Below are 27307 nucleotides of genomic sequence, written 5' to 3' on the forward strand. Positions count from 1 at the left end.
AATACTTATGTACTTTCTCTCTTCGCTCTCCTTGATCACCACCATGCATGATTTCTCTTCAACTCACTTAACTAACCTCCAAAAAAAACCTTAAACGTTACACTTTCAAACATACCAGTAATGTTTACGATAAAGGGGAATTGAAAAATTGGTGAATAATAATGAAGTTGTTGTTGGTAGCTTCTGATCTTCAATCTGTTCAGACAAGATACAAAACTATGACACATGGCATGTTGCTAAAATGCCAACTGCCACTATCCAACACCACTTCCACCCAAACCTAAATATGATTCAAACAAAGACTAAAAACCATAAACATCAATAAAAATATTTTCGGATGGTAATAAGTGAAGAACATACAAATAAATGGAAATTATTTATGAAAACATTGAAATGACATATTCTTTTAACAAAGCTACCATTTGCATAATAGATTTGATAAATTAAATTCAAAAACAACACCTTGCTATTAAAGCGAAGATAAGCTGTACTACTTTAGAAATAGCATTGCCGAAAAAGATCATCAAACAATAATGGTTGAATTCGAAAGCTCCAACTGCTTAAATAAAATACATAGAGAGACTATTCCACGACTCCTATGCTCATGCTAAGCAGCATAGCCTTAGAGGGGAACTCCAAGGGATCCATCAACGTTGAAGCCAGACATTAGATCTAAATTTCATTTTCTAGAAAAACGAAACAGAAAAGGTTGCCAGAAGAAACTTGCTTTAATCTTCGTATGATTTAGCTAAAAAACTGTTTTAATCTTCGCAACAAATGCGGAAAGCCAGCTTGTACAATTTAGCTAGATAACTGTTTTACTCTTCGCAACAAACGCAGAAAGCTAGCTTGTACAATTTAGCGCAATAACTGTTTTAATCTTCGCAACGGGCTATAACTGCTGATCAGTTCTTCAAAACAGCCACAACTTTATGGCTATTTAGATATGACCAAATTTACAACCAAACAATTAGCAAGAACCAAGAAATCTATCAATTTACATGAACGTTCCTAGTCGTTTGAAACTATAAAAACTAAATAATAGCACTCGAATCTTATTTACAAAAACTACTCTGCAACCGCTGAATTTAAATCGATGGCAGGTTTCGAAATATTTTGAAATCTATTCATTTACATTTATTTAGATGAACGTTTTAGTAGTTTGAAACTATAAAAACTAAATAAATGCACTTATGTGCAAGGACTGCTTTGCAACTCTTAAATTTAAATTGATTGCAGATTTCCAAATATTTTGGAATATGATAAATAAAATGAAGATCAAATTAACTTTACTCTTATTCATAAACTCCTGGAAAATTTCCGAGACCTACACTATAGAGTTATTCATATATTCTATAAAATTTCCGAAATCTACGATAGAGAATATAGATAAAAACGGCTAACAGCAACTCCTGTCATATGCCGCACGCTTCCGTTAAACAGTTTATAAACCTGTCAGCAACATGAAAGTATTGCATGGCCGATCGTCTGCTCAGAGCTAATGCACCGACCACACTGCCAAACCCAATTGCGATTCCAAAACCCATTCCAGCTTCCCATGATTCCCACCAACGAACAAGTGTCTGCTCAGAGCTAATGCACCGACCACACTGCCAAACCCAATTGCGATTCCAAAACCCATTCCAGCTTTCCACGATTCCCACCAACGAACAAGTGTCCGCTCATGACTATGGTCAGGCTCACCTGATGCTTGATCGCTGCAGTTTCTCTGAAGCGGAGAACCGCACAGCTCCAGGTTACCCGAGAACGAGGGTACCCCAAATGTGTCCAATTGTCCTACATATGGAATCCTTCCTGATAGGTTGTTATTTGATAGGTTAAAAGCGCCGAGGAAGCTAAGCTTTGCAAGTGTAGCAGGTATTATTCCCTCTAACTGGTTGCATGACATATCTAAACTTTCTAAATTTACCATTCTCCCAATTTCTTCTGGAATGTTTCCCATAAGATGATTATGGGACAGATTCAAAATCTGCAGACCCCGCAGATCTCCAATTTCCACGGGGATGTCACCAGAAAGGATGTTTCCCGAAAGATCCAGAGAAGTGACAGACGTGAGGAAGAATTCATACGCCATTTCCTGACCCTTGTCAGTCACGTTAACTACATCTTTATAGTACTGTCCATACCTCAGCTCAGGCTTAGCGGGTCTGTACTTGGGGAAATTTTTGTCGATCATTACTGATATGTTTGAAAGATGTGGCGGTATCGTACCTGACAGACGGTTCATTCCTAGATCAAGAATTTGGAGCTGCTGAAGGCATCCGATTTGGATGGGTATTCTACCTTCCAAATTGTTTGATCTGAGAACAAGTATGCGGAGTTCAGAAAGTTCCACAATCCATTCGGGCACTTTGCCTGAGAGCCTGTTTCTGCTCAAATCCAAAATTTCTAATTTTTTACAATTTTGCAGAGACTCGGGAATATTTCCACTTAAATTGTTACTATTGATGTGCAGTACCTGAAGTTTCTTCAATTTTTCCAGTTCCATCGGTATCGGTCCATGGAATTTATTACCTGCTAGATTCAATACCTTGAGAAAAGAGCAGTCACCTAAATGGGAGGGCAGGTTGCCAGATAACATGTTGTCCGAAATATCCAGAGCCTCTAGATGCTCTGATTGCTCACAAATGCAAGAAGGAATTTGACCCTCTAGTTCATTTGAGGCTAAAGATAAGAAATTTGAAGCATGCAACATCGTGCAGAATTCTTGGGGGACTGAACCAGTAATGTTATTAATTGACAGATCAAGTTCCCAAGGAAAGGCAGCCACCGAACTTGATAGATGGCGAAGGCTGCCATTCAACTGATTACCTCGTAGCGCCACCTCCTTCAATGAAGTCGACGAGTTATACAACTGAGATGGTATTGGCCCTTCCAACTGATTGTACGAGAGGTCTATTTGCTCAAGCATGGGAAGATTCCACAACCATGAAGGAATTTGTCCCTTGAGGGCGTTCCTAGATAGAGCCAATGTCGTCATAGAATTTTGAGCCCTCAGGAAAAGAGGAAAGCTCTCTACTTCACAATAAGATAATCTCAACACATCTAACTGAAATGGTGGGTTCCAGTTGGAGGTGATATTGAAAGACAATTTGTTCTTGTACAGGTCAAGATATTTTAGATTCTTCAAACTGTGAAAGTGTGTCTCTGAGATCGGTCCGCTCAAACTGTTGTGAGAAAGACTAATATTTGTCAGTTTAGACAACCATCCTAGGGAGATAGGGATTGATCCCGATAAAAGGTTGTAGCCCAAGTCTAGTACAGTAAGCGAGCGGAGAAGGCCTAATGAAAATGGAATCCTTCCCTTCAAATGGTTGTGTTTCAGATCCGGCTGAGCCAAGGCCGACAGTTTTCCTATAGAAGATGGCAAGGATCCCTTCAAACTATTGTTTTCCATATGGAAAAGGGTCAGGGTCTTCCACTGGCCCTGAAAAATCTGAGAAACATTGCCAGATATTCTATTGTTGTCCAAGTAAATTCTTTTTAGGCGAGGCATCTGAGAGAGTTCAAACGGAAGAGATCCGTTGAGACTTGAATTGGACATCTGCAAGGAAATCAAACTAGTCATATTGCTTAACCAACTGGGGAATTCAGTGTGAAATGGGTTGCTATCAAGATGTAGAATTTCTATGGATGTAAGGTTTTGCAGCGAAGGGGGAATGGCATGTTGGGTATTTTTTTAAATGGAGAAATACCAAAACCAAATAAAATAACCACTACAGAGACAATGCTCTGTTTACTCTGTCCAGGATCTTTTGACAGAAAACCTCTTAGAAACAAAATGACTCAGATGACACCATTAAACTAACACAAAGCATTTCTATTCAAAAATATATTGCCTCATACATATTCATCCTCTGTTACTAAGAGGGATTTACCACTGTAAAATCTTTTTAACATTCACTGCCTGTGAAAAACAACTTACTGTTGTAATAAAAGTTTACATAAGTTTACTGCTGTAAACAAAATTCACACAGACTTACAAAAATCGCTCCACCATTTCCTTTATTCACTGTTGTGCAAAACCACACATGGTTTTTGCTATTTCTCAGTTTTACGATAGCAAAAACTAAAACATTACAACCTGTTCATATATTTTTTTTTACACACTGCTGTGCGCAGTCACCACAACAATAAAACTACTGCACGTAAACCTTTTTTACGACATACATAAAACATATAAAAAAAACTATATTAAATACATGCCCATAACGAGATTAAATGGGCCTCACCTAAATCTATATAAAACATATATAAAAGATATATGGGACTTATGCCCATTACCAAAATTAAACATATGCCCATGACTAAAATTAACGCCTGCACCTAATATCTACGAAGACACATTAAAAACATTGAATTCCTCCTACGGCGGTCAACCCATAAACCTTTTACTCCACGTAAAAATCGATTTGACGTGGGCCTGTGCACTTTCCGGAGATCGACGGTGAAGATTTCGTGCCCAGATCACTTGGCTGATCCAACGAGGTTCGCACACCAACCTCGGGCAAAACAAACGAACTTTACCGTCCGGGGAAAGTGGTTTTTGGGTGCTCGTACATGGGACGCGTGGCGGCCAGTGAATGTGTTCGGAGGGCTCCAAGGAAAAACAGCCTTTGCCAAAAGGCGGTGCGAACAAGATAGGTGGTTTTGTTTGGTGGTTTTCGGCTGCGTTGAAATTACACATTTAACACTCCCCTTTAATTTCAACAGCTGGGCATTCGGTCATTCCCAAACACTTCCTCAAAAATTCGAAACTCTTCTGAACTAGTGGCTTTGTCAAGATGTCTGCAACCTGTTCCTGGGTCCTGCAATGTTCTAGGACAATTTCTCCATTGTTCACTAATTCTCTGATGTAGTGAAACCTTGTATCAATGTGTTTCGTTCTCTTATGAAACACTGAATTCTTTGACAAAGCAATAGCAGAGCTATTGTCACAAAAGACCACTGTCGCTTTTGCCTACTCTTGGCCTAAGCTTCTCAACATCCTTCTCATCCAAACTGCCTGACAAGCTGCTGCTGTCGCTGCCACATATTCTGCCTCTGCTGTAGATAATGCTACAATGGACTGCTTCTTAGAAGCCCATGAAATGGCTCCTGAACCCATATTAAAAACATAACCGGAAGTGCTCTTCCGATCATCTACACTTCCAGCCCAATCGCTATCTGTGTACCCAACCAAATCTGAATGTTCTGAGGCATGATATAGAATTCCAAACATTTTGGTACCTTTGACATACCTCAAAATTCTCTTTGCTGCCTGCCAATGTGCCTCCTTTGGCCTCTCCATGAACCTGGAAATCAAACTAACAGCATACATAATATCAGGCCTAGTTGCTGTTAAATACATAAGGCTGCCCACAATGCTTTTGTACAGGCTAGGATCAAAATCCTTGTTGCTGTCCTCTCTGCTGAGTTTTAATCCCATCACTGTGGGAGTGATGGCTGCCTTGCATTCTTGCATGTTAAATCTGCCCAAAACTTGATTTACATATCTTGCTTGAGATATAAAAATTCCTTTTTCATTTTGATCTACTTCTATGCCTAAGAAGTATCTCAACAAACCCATGTCAGTCATTTCAAATTCATTCTTCATGACTGATTTAAAATTCTCAATAAGATAAATATCATTTCCAGTGAAAATAACATTATCTACATACAAGACAACAATTAAAATTTTACCATCCTTTTCCTTGATGTAGACTGTGGGTTCTCCTTCACATTTGTCAAATTCATTCTCCAATAGATATGAATCTATCCTGCTGTACCATGCTCTTGGCACTTGCTTCAGCCCATAAAGAGCTTTCTTCAATTTGCACACTTTGTGCTCTTCACCTTTCTTCTCATATCCGAGAGGCTGTTCCACATAGACCTCTTCCATTAACACTCCATTTAGGAATGCTGATTTCACATCCATTTGGTAGACTTTCCATTTGTTTTGAGCTGCTATGGACAGCACTGCTCTCACGGTTTCCATTCTTGCAACCGGGGCGAAAGTCTCCTCATAATCTCTCCCATACTGCTGCTTGTACCCTTTGACAACCAGCCTTGCTTTATGCCTTTCAATCTTGCCTTCAGCATTGCTCTTGGTCTTGTAGACCCATTTCACACCAATGACTTCTTTGCCTTTTGGTAGCTCAACCAAATCCCATGTTTTGTTCCTCTCTATGGCATTCATCTCCTCATCCATAGCTTCTATCCATTTTCTATCTTTAATAGCTTCTTCAAAATGAATAGGATCATCAACATGACAAAACAAGGCAAATAAGGAATTCATTCCTTCTTCATAAATTTCACTTAGATTTCTAAACTTCTTACCTCTTTCACTTGGTGTGCAAGTGCTTGAAGATGCACTTGAATTTCCTCCTTGTGGTGTGCTTGGAGAAGCACTCTCATTGAACCTCAATGGTGTACCTTGCTGTCCTTGTGTTGGTGCCGCTGTTTGGGGATTCATTTCAGCCACCTCCTCTTCATCCTCATCATGAGACAAACAGTTTTTAATGTTCACTGTTTTCTCTATGCTTCCATCCCAAGCTTCCTCTTCAATGAATTGAACATCCCTGCTGACAAAGAACTTCTTGGTAGATGGAATGTACAGCCTGTAGGCTTTGGATTCATCACTGTATCCAATGAAGATGCATTTCTCCCCTTTGCTGTCCAACTTCCTCCTTAGCTGATCCGGAATGTGTGCATAGGCCACACACCCAAAAACTCTCATGTGGGTGACTCCTTGCTTTCTCCCACTCCATGCCTCTTCAGGCACTTTGTTCATGACTGCTTTTGTAGGACACCTGTTCAGTATATACACTGCACAATGTACAGCTTCAGCCCAATACTCATTTGGCAAATGCTTTGCCTTCAACATGCTCCTTGCCATCTCCATGATGGTTCTGTTCTTCCTTTCAGCAACTCCATTTTGCTGTGGGGTGTACCGAGTTGTGAATTGTTTATGTATTCCATTTTCTCTACAAAACTTTAGGAATTCATTTGAGATATACTCACCTCCTCTATCAGTTCTCAATACTTTTATGTGCAGCCCGCTTTGGTTCTCCACAAGTGCTTTGAAGTTTTGGAATTTCTCAAAGACTTCACTTTTGTTCTTGAGGAAATATATCCAAGTCTTTCTTGTAAAATCATCAATGAATGTCAAGAAATATAGGCTGCCAGCTAATGATGGAGCTTGCATTGGTCCACACAAATCTGAGTGGATAATCTCTAAGGGTGCCTTTGCCCTTATGCTTTTCCCTGATGGAAAACTCTCTCTATGTTGTTTGCCCAATATACAGCCTTCACAAAGGCTATCCGGCTTCTCTATCAATGGCAATCCCTTTACCATTCCTTTTCTGCTCAATAAGTTTAGACCTCCAAAATTTAAATGCCCGAATCTCAAGTGCCATAACCAGTTCTCATCCTTTGGCACGCTTTGGAAGGCCTCTTGGGTGACTGCTGCCATTTCCTTCTTGTTCTTCAAGTCTGCTCTTATTCTAAGAGGGAACATTATGTTCCTTGTCATCTTCACTTCAGCAATGCATCTTTTGCTGGGTGGTATGTCCATGATGGTGCACACATCATTTACAAAGTAAACATTGTAACCCTTTTGGATAAGCTGTCCAACACTCAATAGGTTACATCTCATTCCGGGGACATAGTATACATCTGCTATGGTTTTCCTTTCTCCTTGTTTTGTAAATATTTTTACCTCCCCTTTTCCCATAACAGACACTTTACTATCAGTTCCTAGAGTGACCTCTGATTTCAAATTCTGATTTAAGGCTGAAAAGAGGGCTACATTCCCTGTCATATGGTTGCTGCAACCTGAGTCTAAAAACCATATGTCCTCACTATGTGTTTCAGCCATGTTACAAGCTAACAGGACATTTTCTTGACTGTTGTTTTCTCTTGTAACATTTGCATTTTGTCTGCTGTTCATATCATGTTGTTTCTTTCTACAATCACTAGCATAATGTCCATACTTTTTGCAATAATAGCATTGAACATTAGATTTATCATACCTTTGTCCTTGAGCATGATACTGATCTCTTTGTTGGCTGCTGCCTTGACCTTGGTTCTGATTTGGATTGCTGCCTCTTCCTTGTGCCTTTGATGGGCTGTTCCTTCCACCTCTGTTCTGGCTTCTGCCTCTTCCTCTTCTGTTTCCTCTTCCTTGACCTCTTCCTCTTCCAAAGGACATCTGGGTCTTGAAGGCTTGCTCAAGGGATGAGTTTTCATTCCTACTCAACCTCTGCTCATGAGTTATCAGTGATGCATGTAGCTCATCAACTGAATATTTTGAGAGATCCTTTGTCTCTTCAATGGTGGTGACTATGGCATCAAACCTTGAGGGTAAGACCCTCAATATTTTCTCCACTATTCTTCTATCTTCAATTGTTTCTCCATGAGTTCTCATTTGTGTGATTACACCAATCACATGAGTGAAGAATGATTCAATGTTGTCTGACTCCTTCATGTTCAAGTTTTCAAAATCCTTTCTCAGCATTTGCAATTTTGCTGTCTTCACTCTCTCCATGCCTTGATAGGCAGTCTTGAGGGTTTGCCATGCATTGTGTGATGTTGTAGCTGCTGCTATCCTTGGGAATATACTCTGGTCCACTGCTTGATACAAAAAGACAATGGCCTTTGCATCCTTCTTCCTATTGAGCTTCAGCTGATCCTTCTCTCCCTGAGTTAATGCATTGAACTCAGTTTCATCTGCTGGTTCCTCAAACCCATATTCTACTAGTTCCCATATATATTGAGCGATGAACAAAGCTCTCATGGTTATAGACCAGTAGTCATAGTTCTTCCCATTAAAGTGTGGGAGCTGGGTGTTGAACATACCCATGCTTGTGCTTGCCATTCCTTGCATCTTGAACTATGGTTTTAAATCCTTGACTGTGATTTTTTTTTAAAACTGACTGTCTTCAGCAATAACAAGAGAAATGCTTTTGGGGAATACCTGAATCCTTCGCTGTCTGAGTCTTCTGTCTGCCTGAGAGGTTTTGCTGCAGCAGCAACCTTCTCCCTTCAGCTTCTTTGTCTCCTACAAAGAGCCTAAGCCTTGCTCCGATACCACTGTTGGGTATTTTTTAAATGGAGAAATACCAAAACCAAATAAAATAACCACTACAGAGACAATGCTCTGTTTACTCTGTCCAGGATCTTTTGACAGAAAACCTCTTAGAAACAAAATGACTCAGATGACACCATTAAACTAACACAAAGCATTTCTATTCAAAAATATATTGCCTCATACATATTCATCCTCTGTTACTAAGAGGGATTTACCACTGTAAAATCTTTTTAACATTCACTGCCTGTGAAAAACAACTTACTGTTGTAATAAAAGTTTACATAAGTTTACTGCTGTAAACAAAATTCACACAGACTTACAAAAATCGCTCCACCATTTCCTTTATGCACTGCTGTGCAAAACCACACATGGTTTTTGCTATTCCTCAGTTTTACGATAGCAAAAACTAAAACATTACAACCTGTTCATATATTTTTTACACACTGCTGTGCGCAGTCACCACAACAATAAAACTACTGCACGTAAACCTTTTTTACGACATACATAAAACATATATAAAAAAAACTATATTAAATACATGCCCATAACGATATTAAATGGGCCTCACCTAAATCTATATAAAACATATATAAAAGATATATGGGACTTATGCCCATTACCAAAATTAAACATATGCCCATGACTAAAATTAACGCCTCCACCTAATATCTACGAAGACACATTAAAAACATTGAATTCCTCCTACGGCGGTCAACCCATAAACCTTTTACTCCACGTAAAAATCGATTTGACGTGGGCCTGTGCACTTTCCGGAGATCGACGGTGAAGATTTCGTGCCCAGATCACTTGGCTGATCCAACGAGGTTCGCACACCAACCTCGGGCAAAACAAACGAACTTTACCGTCCGGGGAAAGTGGTTTTTCGGTGCTCGTACATGGGACGCGTGGCGGCCAGTGAATGTGTTCGGAGGGCTCCAAGGAAAAACAGCCTTTGCCAAAAGGCGGTGCGAACAAGATAGGTGGTTTTGTTTGGTGGTTTTCGGCTGCGTTGAAATTACACATTTAACATGGCACCCGTCAGGCCACAGTTCGACAATGAAAGGTTCCTGAGCTGAGAAAGGCGACCTACTGACCGTCCCCATGCGGAAGACATCGCTGAGAGGTCGACTCTGTCAAGGGAAAGGTGTTTCAAGGCTGTGAGATTTGTAAGCCATGAGTGGTCGGGACTTTCCAGCGTAAAAGCAGAGGAAGAGAGATCGAGTACTGTCAACCTACAGAGGTTTCCCAGCTGCCGTGGAATGGTGCCTGAAAATCCCGCTTTAGAGAGGTTAAGGTGTGTTAATTTCTTCAACAGGCCCAGCTCTTCGGGAATATTTTGGCCCTTAAAATTATTGGAGCCGACATTCAAACGCTCCAAATCCCTTAATTGAGAAAGAAAGAATAGTGCAGGACGGAACTCACCATTCAGACTGCAATTATACACATCCACACCAACCACATGACCGGTCCGTCCGTCGCAAGACACGCCATCCCACTCGCAACAGTTAATTGAAGCAATATTCCATGAAGCCAAGCGTCCAACAGAATCATGTAGATGGTTTTTAAAATTCAAGAGAGAATGAATTTCGTGATTCAAACAACCAGTGTCGCAGTAAACAGGCTTCAATATAACCAGGAAAATGAAGCAACAAATGAACACCTGGGTAGCAAAACTTAACAAGCTCTTTCGCATGATACCTGTCAGACGCCATTCTTGTTTCAAGGGTCTGCTTCTGCAGTGTTGCAGGCTGCCTATTTTCGACATCATAATCATTTTTCCTGGGTGGCGGGATTATGGGTCCTCAACTATCTGGTTTAACAATACTAATTGTACTCTTTTATGCTTCACGAAAAGTCGAACGCTCTTATTCTTCACGACTTTTTTATTCTTTACTACGAAGGATATTCAACGCTTTTATTCTTCACGACTTTTTTATTCTTTACTACAAAGGATATTCAACGCTTTTATTCTTGACGACTTTTTTATTCAACGCTTTTCTTCTTCCCGACATTTTTATTCTTTACTACAAAGGATATTCAACGCTTTTATTATTCACGATTTTTTTATTCTTTACTACAAAGGATATTCAAAGAGAATGTAGGACTGAATAAACTAGCATTTACATTACATGTTGGAAAGGAACCAGTTAGTAGACATATCTATCAACATTAGGATTATACATAATGATCAAGAAATTTCCCATATACAAATAGCACCTTCCACAACAACTTTTTGTCACATTCACATTTTAAAAAATGCCTTGGAAAGTGATTGGAATCTCCCATATTGTCTTTTTCATTATGTAGATAAATCTTCCATATTGCTATTTTCGTCATGAATATTGTTAGTTCAGTGTTGTAAAGTGTTAAGTGTGTTAAATTCAATACTATAAGTTTGACAAGCGAAAAACATTCCTCAATTAGCGTTGTATACATTTTTCTCTCACCGTGTATTTTTCAGTCATGCATTACAAAACTTCTATCAAAGAACACAAATAACAGATTAACATGTATTTTCCCTTCATTATTTTCATCATAAAGCCAAGAAATCTACGCCTTATCTATAAAGTAACAAAAACATTTTGAAATAAGTTTAATATTTCAAGCCAGTGTCTAGCTTATAAAGTAACAAAAAAATTTGGAATAAATTTAACAGTTTAAGCGATTGACTAACCTAATTTAATAATTGAAAATTTCTCAAAGATGAATTATACTCCATGATAAGAGAGCCAACATTGGAGCCTATACTTTCACTGAAACCAAAAGAAACACGACCACTTGTTAAGAAGAAATTCAAGTGATAATAATAAAACAAAAATAATAAACATTAAAGTATAAAATGGTATTTCCAACACACAGGTATAAATATACATGCTCTATGTCCATTGTTAGATTAAATGGGTGTGGAGAAAATTAGTAGAGAACCCAAAATTGTATTTCTAACTAGGAGAGGGGTGGAGAAATGCTTTAAATGCGGGTTGTTATCATTATAATGAAACCCTTTGCAAAGGGGATGTTAAGATTCTGAGAGAGAAGCTAGGCTTGGCTCCTGTGAATCTGAACATCTCTTGAGGAACGATTATTTGTTATATTGGCTAATGATTCCTTTGACAGAGAGATATTTTTGTAATTCCTGTTTCCTTTCTTGTCAAGTCAAGTTGGGAGAGCATTATAGTTAGGCTTATATATAGCTAGAATGAGTAGAGTGAATCTACTGACACGGTGCCTGAGGCTTTTGAGAAGCCATTGTAATCCCTTCACGACAGGGGTGTAACTTTTATATTGTGTGGATAAGAAAATATTAATTGTTGTTTAAAACTACGCGGTATAACTTTTATATTGTGTGGATAAGAAAATATTAACTGTTGTTTCAAACTATTGTGTGTTGTCCACTATATTCATGTTGCCTATATATGTGTAGTTTGTGATTTTTTTTATTACTCGAATGGAAGATAACACGAATCTGGCCTCTGTCGATGATATAGAATTTAGTAATCCGGTAGGTTCCACTACTACTATTTTCCTTGGTGACTCTGAAGGTGTCCTTGGTGACTCTAAAGGCATGAGTTCATCTCTTCAAAATTAGAGACTTCCCACTGCTATTGTTGGTGCTTTTTCTAAACATGATGAACATGAGCAAGGTAATGAGGAAGATGTTGACCGAAATTCTAAACAAACCAGGCAAATTGTTGACTCTCCATCATTTAGGCATGGTATTTGCAACAAGAGGGTCAGGTCTCCTAGTGATGATCTGTCAGTATTGGAGAGTTAAAAGAAGATATCCAAACAGTCTAGGGATTCAACACTAACACAAATAAAGAACGATCCAGAAAATACCATAAAGTTCATCATGGATCTGCATTATTTTCTCGATATATTTTGGATGGAGATCATAAAAGCAGTGAAACAAATCTTGAGCCATTTATTAGAAATGGGCTTGGAGCAGTGGATATTCAATTTCTAAGAACACTAGATCTTGCCTTACCTGGAATTTCCTCTCCTCTTGGTAAAGAGAACGTCATTTTTCTCTTATAGTGGATAGAGGATTTGACCCTAAACTGCCTTTAAACATTCCTTGAAGAGTTAAAAAGGAGCATAACTGAAGGAAAATGGCTAAAACACATATATTCTCCATAGAAAAGAACTCAAATTTCGTCTAATTTCCTTGGTAATTGGAAGTAATTTTTCTCAGTCAGAGGTAAACATTTTCGTGGTTGCACATTTTTCAATGAATTGAAGATGATATAAGAAATTTTCTGCTAGATATTTCGTAAAAGTCATATTCTTTCAATGATTTTGATGATGTTATTTATTAAGATAGTCCATACAGTTTTGTAAGAACCTTTTCTCAATTAAGATACACAAAATAAACAAATTTTGGAAAATATGCCATACTAGCAGCGTATTTTCGCTTGAGAAGGGAATATTATTTAGTCATTTTGCCCATTCCTAAAATGAAGAACATGCACTCTGCCCTAGCAGCATATTTTCGCTTGAGAAGGGAATATTATTTAGTCATTTTGCCCATTCCTAAAATGAAAAACTCTATGCTTTGATTACACTTCTCATTTCAAATTCTCCAAAACAGACACAGATGTAATGAAAACAAAAAAGTGATATTGTAATTTTCTTTTATCAAAAATTGTTTATTGTAACAGTAATATTTATTTTACTTGAAAAACCAAATTGCTATGTTCAGCCCTAATTAAAGATAATGTATGCAAATGTCAAGCAAGAAATGAATTAAAATTTGATGCAGAACTCTATGCTTTGATTAAACTTCTCATTTCAAATTCTCTAAAACAGACACAGATGTAATGGAAACAAAAAAGTGATATTGTAATTTTCTTTTATCAAAAATTGTTTATCGTAACAGTAATATTTATTTTACTTGAAAATCCAAATTGCTATGTTCGGCCCTAATTAAAGATAATGTATGCAAATGTCAAGCAAGCAATGAATTAAAATTTGTTGCAGAACTCTATGCTTTGATTAAACTTCTCATTGCTATGACTTCTATTCGAAAATATGTGAATTGTCTTTCATTCCATGTCCCAGCTTTAAAATCCAGTTTCTAAATTTTTTATGACTGGTCCTTGAAACAATTACCTTACAAAATTAAAATTAAAATAACCTCAATATCACTGTTGTTATACAATAATCGCCCTAGAGATGCAGAAATTTCTATTTGCATATGTCTTCTTCTTATAGAGTATATTCTCCATAGGAAAGAACTCAAATTTCGTCTAATTTCCTTGGTAATTGGAAGCAATTTTTCTCAGTCAGGGGTTAACATTTTCGTGGTTGCACATTTTTCAATGAATTGAAGATGATATAAGAAATTTTCTGCTAGATATTTTGTAAAAGTCATATTCTTTTAATGATTTTGATGATGTTATTTATTAAGATAGTCCATACAGTTCCGTAAGAACCTTTTCTCAATTAAAATACACAAAATAAACAAATTTTGGAAAATATGACATACTGGTAGCGTATTTTCGCTTGAGAAGGGAATATTATTTAGTCATTTTGCCCATTCCTAAATGAAGAACATGCATTTTGCCTGTCAAATAAAAAACATTTTGCCAATTCATCCAATCGTCTTTGTGATAATTCAAATTCTCCAAGACAGACACAGATGTTAACGATGTAATGAAAACGAAAGAGTGATATTGTAATTTTTCTTTTATCAAAAACTATTTAGCTAAAACTTAAATCTTAAACTTAAAGATTACAGATAATTGGAGTTTCCTCTAACCAGAGACAAACGCTCCAAAGGGATTAGTCAAGTCCACCATTCCCTTATTCAATGAGGGTATGGCTTATGCAATGACAATAGTTTCAATAGTTGCACTTGCTAGTCTTGAACGCACAACATTTTTCGTGCTCTATGCATCTTTTTCTTCCCATATCTAAGGCAGGGCTTCTCTAATGTTGTGAATACTTTCAAGGGAAAAATATGATTCCTTTGTTCAGACTGAAGTTCACACTTGATGATGACAGTGAACACCAATATTAAATTAAGAAAATATTGGACCAATTAAACGAGCTTACAAAAGCCTCATATCCCATTTAGAAAGATACAGTCTTACCAATACAGTTTGCAAGCCTACACGCTTTCCTGTGGCTATATTTTGGTGATTGTCATCAAATAAAATCTGCAGGGAAACACAATAGATTTAATAGCAACTCCTGCAATAGACGCTTTTGAAATGACCTGCATACGGTAAAGAAAAATGGATGTTGTATGGTATGCCACAAGCCAAAAATGGCTGAAGTATGTGATGTCTAATTGCAGGTTGCCAGATTGTTTTGAGACTTGATTATGATTCAGTACAACAGTCTCTTTGTAGCTCCTCTCTACTAAAAAGGGGCTATAATTTGGGAACATAACTATAATTGAGCATTATGTGGGATGTGATCAAACTAATGAGCATGCCTTGTTTAAATATATCTGGCACACACCTTAAGCTTTATGTTTTGGGATGAAATTATTGCTGAACACAATATTCTCTTTCTAGATCCTCTTTGTTGAAGGATTGTGTACAGACACAAGTGGGTAATTGCAAAGTATATGTGACATGATCAGAGTAACATGCATCTCTTTCTTGTCAAAATACCACTGTAACACAACTTTTCAAAAGAAAATAAGGCATTCACCCTGGGGCAAGTTTTTACATTAAAATGAGAATTAACTCTCCATATTGTTAGAAAATTATATATTACGAAGCAATGGAACACAGAAAATATTGCAGAAATATAAACACAGAAAACGCATAAAACAAGAGAGACACAAATATACGTGGTTCACCCAGTTTGGGCTACGTCCACCCCGAACAGCTAGTCCTTCCTTTCTATTATCCAGCAAAATGAAGAGACGCAACCTGCAACAGATCCGATGTAATATCCTCTATTTTCTCTCACTGTCTCACCTCTCTGCTTCTCACTCGAAGAATACACATCTATTACACAGCCTCAAATACAATGCCCTCATACAAAGAGAGGGGTTTCCTTCTAGGGCAAAAAAACCTAAACTAAACATAAGTTCTACTGTCAGATCATCCGCCTAATGAACAACCCAGATTGACTAGAAATTACTATACTTTTACAAGGCAAATTTACATATGTTTTTAGCTTCGAGGGCGCTACCCCCGAAAACCCCCCGCAAGGGGGGGGCTCCCCAAAGGTCACAGCCGCCCCCCCCGGAACCCCCCCCCTGGAAATACAGAAGATAATCAGGCTCCACACCCAACAATCTCCCACTTGGAGACTGATTATAGAAACTCCATCGCTGCTTCATTTGCTGGACGATGACTCCTCTTTGGACTTGGCTGTTTCTCATCTTCATCGTCATCCTTGAAGACCAATTGAAACTGAGCATATTCTCAGTTTCTCCCTAGTTACAACTTTTGTTAGCATATCTACAAGATTCTGGCTAGTGTGTATCTTTCCCAGCTTCAACTCTCCATCTTCCAACACTAATCGTATGAAATGGTACTTGAGCTGTATGTGTTTAGTCCTGGAATGAAATGTTGAGTTCTTTGCAAGATGAATGGCACTTTGGCTATCACTGTATAACGTGCTCATATCATGCTCCTTACCCAATTCACCCATAAACCTTTGTAACCAAATCATTTCTTTACTAGCCTCTGTAGCAGCAACATACTCTGTTTCTGTTGTTGAAAGTGCAACAACACTTTGGATTTTTGAAACCCAACTGACAAGTGTTCCACCAACAGTAAATACATATCCTATAGTGCTCCTCCTATTATCTCTGTCACCTGTCATATCTGCATCAACATATCCCTGTAGAGAAATGTTTGAACCACCAAAGCATAATGCTTGATTTGTGGTACATTTCAAATATCTGAGAATCCATTTCACTGCCATCCAATGTTCATTTCCTGAATTGTTCATGTCCCTACTTACAACTCCCACTTCATGCACAATATCAGGCCTTGTGCATACCATTGCATACATTAAGCTTCCAACTGCTAATGCATATGAAACTTTAGACATATAATCCATGTCTTCTTGGGTCTTTGGGCACATTTCCTTACTAAGTTTGAAATGGCCAGCAAAAGGTGTACTAACTGGTTTTGCATTGTGCATGTTAAATCTTTTCAACACCTTTTGTATGTACTCATTATGAGATAATGTTAATTTACGATTTTTCCTGTCTCTAGTTATTCTCATACCAAGGATTTGTTTTGCAACTCCCAAATCCTTCATTGCAAATGAATTTGCCAATTTTCTTTTGAGCACATTTATTTCCTGCATGTTAGACCCTGCAACAAGCATGTCATCTACATACAATAACAATATAATATAGCCGCCATCATCTTTCCTTTTTAAATAAACACAATGATCAGAGTGACATCTAGCATAACCTTGTTCAAACATAAACTTGTCAAATTTTAGATACCACTGCCTTGGAGCCTGTTTTAAGCCATACAAGCTCTTCTTCAACCTGCACACTAGTTTCTCCTTCACTTTCACTTCATATCCTTGTGGCTGCTACATATATATCTCTTCCTCCAAATCCCCATGGAGAAAGGTTGTCTTTACATCTAACTGCTCATAATGCAAATCTTCAGCTGCTACTAGACTTAAAATAGTTCTGATTGAAGTCATTTTAACAATAGGAGAAAATATTTCATCAAGATCAATACCTTTCTTCTGTGCAAACCCCTTCACCACAAGTCTAGCTTTGTACCTTTGTTTTCCTCCATCTTCTTCATTCAAACTGTAAACCCATGTATTCTTAAATGTAGTTTTTCCTGCAGGCAACTTGACTAAGTCCCAAGTTTGGTTATGCATTAAGGAGTCCATCTCTTCTTCCATGGCTACCTCCCACTTCTTCTTGCTTTCAACCTGCATTGCTTCTTCATAAGATTCGGGTTCACCAGAATCAGTCAACAATAAATAATATAATGAAGGAAGGTATCATTCAGGGGGTCTACTTATCCTGGTAGATCTTCTAACACCAATTTCAGGTGTTTGGGGTGCCTGTTGCTGTTGTGGTAGTTGTTGTTGTTGTGGTTGTTGATTATTATTATTTTTAGGCACCTTTACTTTTTTAGTGATTTCATCAAGAACTGCATATTCCTTGTTTTCTTTTTCCTATTCCTTTTCCTATAACTGATTCTTATACAGGATCTTTTCATTGAATATTACATCTATGATCCTAATGATTTTGTGATTTTCATAATCATATAAGCGATAACCAAAATCATTAGCACCATATCCAATAAAGGTACATTTCTTTGACTTTGCCTCAAGCTTTGTTCTATTTTCTTTATCAATATGAACAAAGTCCTCACAACCAAAAGGCTTTAAAAAAGAGTAGTTTACCTTTTTACCTGTCCATGCTTCCTCTGGAACACCACCATCCAAGGAACTTGAAGGCCCTCTGTTTATTAGATAAACAACAGTATCTATAACATCTGCCCAAAACTGTAAAGGCATTCCTGCATGCAATCTCATGCACCTTGCACGCTCCATGATTGTTCTGTTCATCCTTTTTGACACACCATTTTCTTTTGGTGTTCTTGGAACTGTCTTCTCTCTACGAATTCCATGCTTTGAACAGTACCTATCAAACTCTTTGCTGCAATATTCACCTACATTGTCTGATCTAAGACACTTCAATTTCTTTCATGTCTCAATCTCAACCAAAGCTTTCCATTTCTTGAAAGTATCAAATACATCAGATTTATTCTTAATACAATAAATCCAAGTTTTTCTAGTTGCATCATCAATAAAAGTAACATAATAACGAGAGCCACCGAGAGATGATACCTGAGTAGGTCCCCATACATCTGTACGCACAAGCTCTAATTTTTCGCTCTTATTTTCTTTCCCAACTCTAAGAAATCTGACTCTCTTCTGTTTTCCATAAATGCAATTCTCACAGAAGTCCAAATCAACATTCTTCAAACCCGGCAACAAATTCCTTGAGTGAAGAATCTTCATCCCCTTTTCGCTCATGTGTCTGAGCCTATGATACCATAATGTTGCATCTGCTCCTTTGGAAGTTAAAGCATTAACAGAGTTAAAAATACCATTGCATAAATACAATGTACCAACCTTTTCGCCTTTTGCAATTACCAGGGCTCCTTTGGTAACCTTCCAAGCTTTATCTGTGAAAATTGTCACACAACCTTCACCGCCTAGCTGCCCTGTTGAAATCAGATTTTTCTTTAGATCTGGAACATGCCTTACCTCCTTTAGTAGCCATTGGTTTCCATTCTGCTATTTTACAAGAGCCTTACCCATTCCAACAATTTCACAGGGTTTATCATCACCCAAACGAACTTGTCCAAAATCTCCTTGAACATAGTCATGAAAGTATTTCTTATTAGGTGTGGCATGGAATGAGGCCCCTGAATCTACCACCCATGAATCAGTAATATTTTCGAAAGAAAGAATCAAAGCATCTTGTAACACCTCACCTGTCACAATTGCTTCATGATTGCTTTCTTGTTGTGCATCTCCTTCTTTTCCCTTCCGAGATCTACAGTCTTTCTTTAGGTGTCCTTTCTTTTCGCATTTCCAACACACTATCCCTGATTTGGACTTGGATCTTCCTTTTCTTGATTTACTGCGATATCCTAAGCTCTTTCCTCTTTCCATTTTTCTTCCCCTAAACTCTGCACTCAAAGCATTACCCGATGTCTCACCGGAGCTTTTCCGTTGCATTTTCTCACTAAGGATAGCACCGACAACATCATCAAACTTTAAAGTACTAGATCTAGAAACAGAGTTACTAATGGCCATTACTAAACCATTCCAACTTTCTGGTAATGAGCACAAGAATAACAGAGCTCTAACTTCATCATCAAAGTTTACCCCTACAGAACATAACTGACTTGTAACAGTATTAAAATCATTTAGATGGTCTACAACAGAACCACCTTCCAACATCTTCATATTAAATAACCGTTTCATAAGAAATACCTTGTTTGAGGCCGAGGGTTTTTCATATAGTTTCTCCAATGCCTTAATTAAACCCTCTGCCATTGTTTCTTTCGAAATGTTGAAGGCGACTGACGCTACGAGGCACAACCGTACTGTTCCAATTGCCTTTCTATTAAGAAGGTTCCATTCTTCATCTATCATACTCGTTGGCATCTTTGATTTTCCGCCCAATGGTAGGTATAGATCTTTCTGATACAGATAATCTTCCATCTTCATCTTCCACGGCGAGAAGTTTTGGCCGTTAAATTTCTTGACCCTAAACTTACCATCTTCCGCCATTGCTCCCACTCGAACCAGAAACCCTTCTTTCCTGTGAGTTTATTAACCAAATAGACCTTTGGCTTTGATACCAGTTGTTAAAAAATTATATATCACAGAGCAATGGAACACACAAAATATTGCAGAAATATAAACAGAGAAAAAGCATAAAACAAGAGAGACACAGATATACGTGGTTCACCCAGTTTGGGCTACGTCCACCCTAAACAGCCAGTCCTTCCTTTCTATTATCCAGCAAAATGAAGAGACACAACCTACAATAGATCCACTGTAATATCCTCTGTTTTCTCTCACAGTATCACCTCTTTGCTTCTCGCTCGGAGAATACACATCTATTACACAGCCTTAAATACAATGCCCTCATACAAAGAGAGGGGTTGCCTTCTAGGGCAAAAAACCCTAAACTAAACATAAGTTCTACCGTCAGATCATCCGCCTAATGAACGGCCTAGATTGACTATAAATTACTATACTTTTACAAGGCAATTTTACATCTGTTTTTAGCTTCGGGGGCACTGCCCCCGAAACCCCCCCGCCAGGGGGGGCTCCCTAAAGGTCGCAGCCGCCCCCCCTGGACCCCCCTGCAGTGAATATTTTACGGGCGGCGTTGCCACCCCCATTTCGAACTAGGTTCCAATGTGGCAATATCTTTGAATACAGAAGATAATCAGGCTCCACACCCAACACAGATTTTAGCCAAGATGGCCTTTTTAAGAAAATGTATAGATACCCCTGGGCCCTCACACTAAGCCAAAGCACAGATGCTAGCTATCCTTATTTGTGTACCAAGGGAGATTTGGTATAAAATTTCTATTTTACCTAAATGAGTCAATCTTAATGTAGACCTATATTGATTGCTAATGGATTATATAATTCATTTTCATGAAAAAAGCGATAGATGAAAGAAAATAGCCATCAAAATATTTAGTCCCATACCATTCTTAGTGGATCAACATTTGCAAGGTGAATAGCCTGCTCCATGGCCTCTTTTGAGGGCTTACAAATTATAGGTGCCTTCCGGGTTGTAGAGTTTATCAGTGGGCATATCAAAGTCATTATTGCTTTCAGTAATTTTTGAAGGAGGGTTAAGTGTCTCAAAGCATATTATGCCTTCAAAGTAATCGTCCAACCCTAGCTTGTTAAGGACCTTTGCAACATGAACTTTTTCATTGTTTGTAAATATTTGTTTTACACAACAAAGTTACAAAAGGTTGAGAAGTATGTTTATATATTTCCAAAAAAACCTAGGACTTCGTCATGTGCTATCATCATATAAAGAATTTGAAGGGATCCATATGATCTTAGAATTTTCCTCTCAGGCATGCTTAATAAAAAGTTCTTCAGCACAAGGTCTGGTTTAAGACTCTCATATGGAAATCCTCCATGAAAAAAATTGTATAAGAAATATTTGATTCCATTGAGTGAAGAAAGATAGTGTTTTTCACCAAAAGCAATATATGGTATTCTAAACAACGTAAACAATGCAAGTCAAATCAATGGAATTTTCTTTGATCTTGTCAAAAGTTAAAACATTAGATAGTTGTAAATTCACCAACCAGAAGACATAATATTTCTTAGGTACCTGTGGTAATCATCATAGTCGAAGTCATAGCCCATTACCTGCGTAGATCAAAGACAATTGTCAATAATAAGCAATGAATTCATGAATGAAAGCAATTCAAATGCAATTGTTAGCCATAAGATTGAACATATTGATGCCTAGTAATTATTAAATAAAGAAAATTTCAATTTGTAACACAATAAACTTGTATTCATACATCATCCTTAATGGACCAAGAAGAGAGATCCTTGAGGCTTAAACACCACAGACAAGAAACAAGGTTTCGGTCTCATAAATTTGCAAAGGGGCTTTTGGTAGAGCGCCACTAGTGGATCAATTTCCTTGGTTGAATCATAAAAACCCATCGAGTGATTATGGACAGTATATCTCAGATGTTTTGTATTCGTTTCAGGAAGAAGGGTCTGATTGAAATCAGAAAATAACTCTACTCTTAAGCTACTTTCCAAACTATTGCAATTAGCAGGGTTACAAAATTTCTTCAATAATCAGCTATAGAAGGCTCCCAATGCTAAAAATCAATCATTTTAACCTTAAAATTTGAAATACAAAGTTGAATCACATGAAACAATAGAGATTAAATGCTGACCCTGAGTCCATCCATGGTTGTCCCATAAGTCTCATAAAACTATCTCCTAAAGTTTGGGACTCAGCTCTTTTAAACTCCCATTTTTTTATGCATATAATATGGTATGCAACAACGAGGCCACACACATGATTCAAAACCCAAACGTTCCGTCAATGCCTAAGGATAAGTCTTAATTGCATCTACATCCCCAGTAGGGGTGGGATGATCCAACTCTTAGTGTGTGCAATAGTGCATTGAATCTAGACAACACAATTGGCGTATTGAATATGAACACTAAGCGCATGTCCATATGGGTCTAATCACCTTCAAGTTGAAAATTTGGAGATGCATATAAACGACTATACAAACAAGAATTAATGCAACCGAAGACAATGACTAATCGTAGGGATGAAACCCTCAATAAATTAAAAACCCGGTCCATGAAAAATTAAACATCGTTGTCTTAGCAACTTGTTATAGGACACCTTGAACATAATATTTAATGGCAAACTTGTCATGTATTTGGAATAGAGGACAGACCATATTAAGCAACAAAACCTCATCAAAGCCCCTCGACATTGTGGATGAAAAGGGAAGTTTAGGGTACCTGATTTAGGGTAAACGACAGTTAGAAAACAAGGTAGGAAAGGGAAATCTACTCTTCAACAGCATTATGGTGTCTATACATGTTTTTTTATTGCCATATCTGCAACAAGATAGCAATTTACCTACTAACAAGTAGACATGTTAAAGTTAGGGCATGTAGAAGTCAAGAATTACACTAAACTACCAATTCAAAGTATTACTTGGGTGTATAATCTTTGTGACACTTAAGCTAACAGTTGATGCGATGCTTCGGAGAGAGGCAAAAAAAATTGTGTAGAAAATATTAACCTGTAAGAAGGAATTATTGTAATCTGATGTAAATTAAAAGGGGCATATCAATGTATAGGGAAGGATTTATCTTCATACCTTGGCCATGTATGTTGCAATGCATTCCAATGCAAAACAAATACATATATAAATGTATTCCAGTGAAAACTTGAACGAGTAGTACCGCAGAGGAATGTTAACAAAAAGAAAACATAGCTGAGCTTTGGAGCCACAGTGAAAGTGAAATTTATAGTGGATAGTCAAGAAAATTTTCACTTACAAAACATAAAATGAGTTTTGTGCCTCCATCGCTTATCACTAATTACCCTGTAGTAAATAGTGGCTACAAGAAACTAAAGTAAAACAACAGAAATGAATCTAGGGTTTAATATATGCGATGGTAGAATCCCCAAAACATGTGGAGTTCGGAGCCATAGGGTGGAACGGTTGTCTAATAGCGCTAAGCCTGTTGACAACCATGCAAAGCTAAAGAGTGACCTGCGGGAAAATCAAACACAAATGTCATATTAAAACTTGTAATTATAATTAATCTATCTAGCTAGAAAAATTACCTTTGTCAGGTTCTGTTGAGTGGGCTCCAAGCCCCACACCGCCAAAATATTATGTGGGTTGGGATTGAGGTCGCAAAGGCTTCTGCATTTCCATAGCAGTCTTCCATGGTCCCCTTCTAAGCTCTGAGAAGTCCTCCTCCAAAGACCAAATCCTTAACTGTAGAATCGTGAGTGAAGAAAATAAAGAAGGTTGACGGAGAACCTTTGGATTATGGATAGGATGTTACACCCTCCCACGTGGCTTTGACATTCTGACTAGCCACAGGGCCACTGAGAAATTCCTCGATCGAAAAAAATAAATTGTAAAGCCCGGTTTGTATTTTCATTATTATTTATGTTTTATTATATATGTTATAGTTGGTTTCTATTTAATTTTTTATGTGTGTTAAAAAAAATTATTTATGAAAAAATGTAAAACATTAAAAATAAATTAGTTATAAACATATTATATAAATATAATAATTTAGAAAAAAACTTTTAAAACTAAAAAAAAACTCTATTTTTAAAAACTTATTCAATATGTCATTTAACAATTAAATGGTTACAATACATATTACTATATACTTTATAATATTTGGGAAATTTTTCATAATACAAAAATCAAAATTAACTCACTATGTTTTTTTCTTCCACCTAGCACTAAATAAATAAACATAACTAAAGCAATAAAACATTTGTATTTTTCATCTTTACTAGATCAATAACTCAAAACAACTAATACAACCAATAGCTTATTTTTATTTTTTCCCGGTATAGAAATATATTTTTTTTTTCACAAAGTCGGTTGTTGGCTTATATTCAAAAGAAAAAAGGAGGGATACGGATCTCCTATTTTACAAAATGATGTTGTAATATGATGATCCAACAGCAGATGCAGTTGTTGATTGAGTCAGCATTACAACTTGTTTCCTTCTCTGTGAAGAAGCGAAACGCTGTATAAATTCTGACAAACTGTAATGAAATATAACAGGTTTTGCACTTCATTTTTTATTTTTGCAGGTGTAATGAGTTTGCCGCCCACTGAGGTTATGCTCTTCCAGCAGTCCACCATATATCAAAACTAGATCCGCCATAGCTGCAGCAGCATGACAACAGCGCCTTGTGAGTTCGAGCAATGCTTCCCAACCAACAACGTCAACACTGTATCTTCCTATCCAAGGACTAATAGTCACTGACTTCCTGTCGCACCAGACTCCAGCTGCTGTATCCAGGACTAAAAAACAAGCATTGCAAATGTCTTTTATTTCCCATGGTTTATAATGGAAGGTGTGCAAGAGCGTTATGCCACTTGTGCAAGCAAAAAGGACTAGACAAGGACGCAACAGAGCCTCCTGTAAAGCGGACTCGGAGGAATACCAGGTTGTCAAGGGACTAAATTTGGGAGAGAGACACTCTGTCTGGGGGAGCTAAGAAGTTGTATTCGCAATGCCATTTCCAATATGCGCCTGAGACCGATAGGCTGGAGAACAATTGAATGGGCGCGAAGTGTTGGATTCGCTGAGATCGCAATGAATTCATGAATGAAAGCAATGAATTCATGAATGAAAGAAATTCAAATGCAATTGTTAGCCATAAGATTGAACATATTGATGCCTAGTAATTATTAAATAAAGAAAATTTCAATTTGTAACACAATAAACTTGTATTCATACATCATCCTTAATGGACCAAGAAGAGAGATCCTTGAGGCTTAAACACCACAGACAAGAAACAGGGTTTCGGTCTCATAAATTTGCAAAGGGGCTTTTGGTAGAGCGTCACTAGTGGATCAATTTCCTTGGTTGAATCATAAAAACCCATCGAGTGATTATGGACAGTATATCTCAGATGTTTTGTATTCGTTTCAGGAAGAAGGGTCTGATTGAAATCAGAAAATAACTCTACTCTTAAGCTACTTTCCAAACTATTGCAATTAGCAGGGTTACAAAATTTCTTCAATAATCAGCTATAGAAGGCTCCCAATGCTAAAAATCAATCATTTTAACCTTAAAATTTGAAATACAAAGTTGAATCACATGAAACAATAGAGATTAAATGTTGACCCTGAGTCCATCCATGGTTGTCCCATAAGTCTCATAAAACTATCTCCTAAAGTTTGGGACTCAGCTCTTTTAAACTCCCATTTTTTTATTCATATAATATGGTATGCAACAACGAGGCCACACACATGATTCAAAACCCAAACGTTCCCTCAATGCCTAAGGATAAGTCTTAATTGCATCTACATCCCCAGTAGGGGTGGGATGATCCAACTCTTAGTGTGTGCAATAGTGCATTGAATCTAGACAACACAATTGGCGTATTGAATATGAACACTAAGCGCATGTCCATATGGGTCTAATCACCTTCAAGTTGAAAATTTGGAGATGCATATAAACGACTATACAAACAAGAATTAATGCAACCGAAGACAATGACTAATCGTAGGGATGAAACCCTCAATAAATTAAAAACCCGGTCCATGAAAAATTAAACATCGTTGTCTTAGCAACTTGTTATAGGACACCTTGAACATAATATTTAATGGCAAACTTGTCATGTATTTGGAATAGAGGACAGACCATATTAAGCAACAAAACCTCATCAAAGCCCCTTGACATTGTGGATGAAAAGGGAAGTTTAGGGTACCTGATTTAGGGTAAACGACAGTTAGAAAACAAGGTAGGAAAGGGAAATCTACTCTTCAACAGCATTATGGTGTCTATACATGTTTTTTTATTGCCATATCTGCAACAAGATAGCAATTTACCTACTAACAAGTAGACATGTTAAAGTTAGGGCATGTAGAAGTCAAGAATTACACTAAACTACCAATTCAAAGTATTACTTGGGTGTATAATCTTTGTGACACTTAAGCTAACAGTTGATGCGATGCTTCGGAGAGAGGCAAAAAAAATTGTGTAGAAAATATTAACCTGTAAGAAGGAATTATTGTAATCTGATGTAAATTAAAAGGGGCATATCAATGTATAGGGAAGGATTTATCTTCATACCTTGGCCATGTATGTTGCAATGCATTCCAATGCAAAACAAATACATATATAAATGTATTCCAGTGAAAACTTGAATGAGTAGTACCGCAGAGGAATGTTAACAAAAAGAAAACATAGCTGAGCTTTGGAGCCACAGTGAAAGTGAAATTTATAGTGGATAGTCAAGAAAATTTTCACTTACAAAACATAAAATGAGTTTTGTGCCTCCATCGCTTATCACTAATTACCCTGTAGTAAATAGTGGCTACAAGAAACTAAAGTAAAACAACATAAATGAATCTAGGGTTTAATATATGCGATGGTAGAATCCCCAAAACATGTGGAGTTCGGAGCCATAGGGTGGAACGGTTGTCTAATAGCGCTAAGCCTGTT

General features: G+C 37.4%; 2 protein-coding genes across 6 annotated transcripts in view; both read right to left on the reverse strand.

Moving 5' to 3' along the window:
- Positions 1–1163: 1163 nt before the first annotated feature.
- Positions 1164–10865, reverse strand: LOC149215322 (uncharacterized). Its single transcript, XM_089389699.1, has 2 exons — positions 10186–10865; positions 1164–3602 (listed from the first exon to the last, which is right to left on the reverse strand). Exons 1-2 carry the CDS (start codon positions 10863–10865, stop codon positions 1499–1501), a joined length of 2784 nt encoding a protein of 927 aa, XP_089245825.1. The 3' UTR covers positions 1164–1498.
- Positions 10866–11703: 838 nt separating this feature from the next.
- The window catches only part of LOC149215323 (uncharacterized), a 202873-nt gene continuing 187269 nt past the window's right edge, over positions 11704–27307 (reverse strand). The window contains exons 6-7 of one of the 5 annotated variants that reach the window (XM_089392587.1): positions 21933–21970; positions 11704–11844 (exon numbers count right to left, since the gene is read on the reverse strand). In XM_089392587.1, coding sequence (XP_089248713.1) covers positions 11766–11844; positions 21933–21970 — 117 coding nt within the window. In that variant the 3' untranslated portion in view covers positions 11704–11765. The remainder of the gene's footprint in view (positions 11845–21932; positions 21971–27307) is intronic. The other 4 variants (XM_089392584.1, XM_089392586.1, XM_089392593.1 and 1 more) reach the window with 4 other exon arrangements.

This window comes from Pinus tabuliformis, chromosome 1_1 (genome assembly GCF_031772625.1).
Source record: "Pinus tabuliformis cultivar Carrire ecotype Pingquan chromosome 1_1, CPIR1, whole genome shotgun sequence".
NCBI classification, from domain to species: Eukaryota; Viridiplantae; Streptophyta; class Pinopsida; order Pinales; family Pinaceae; genus Pinus; species Pinus tabuliformis.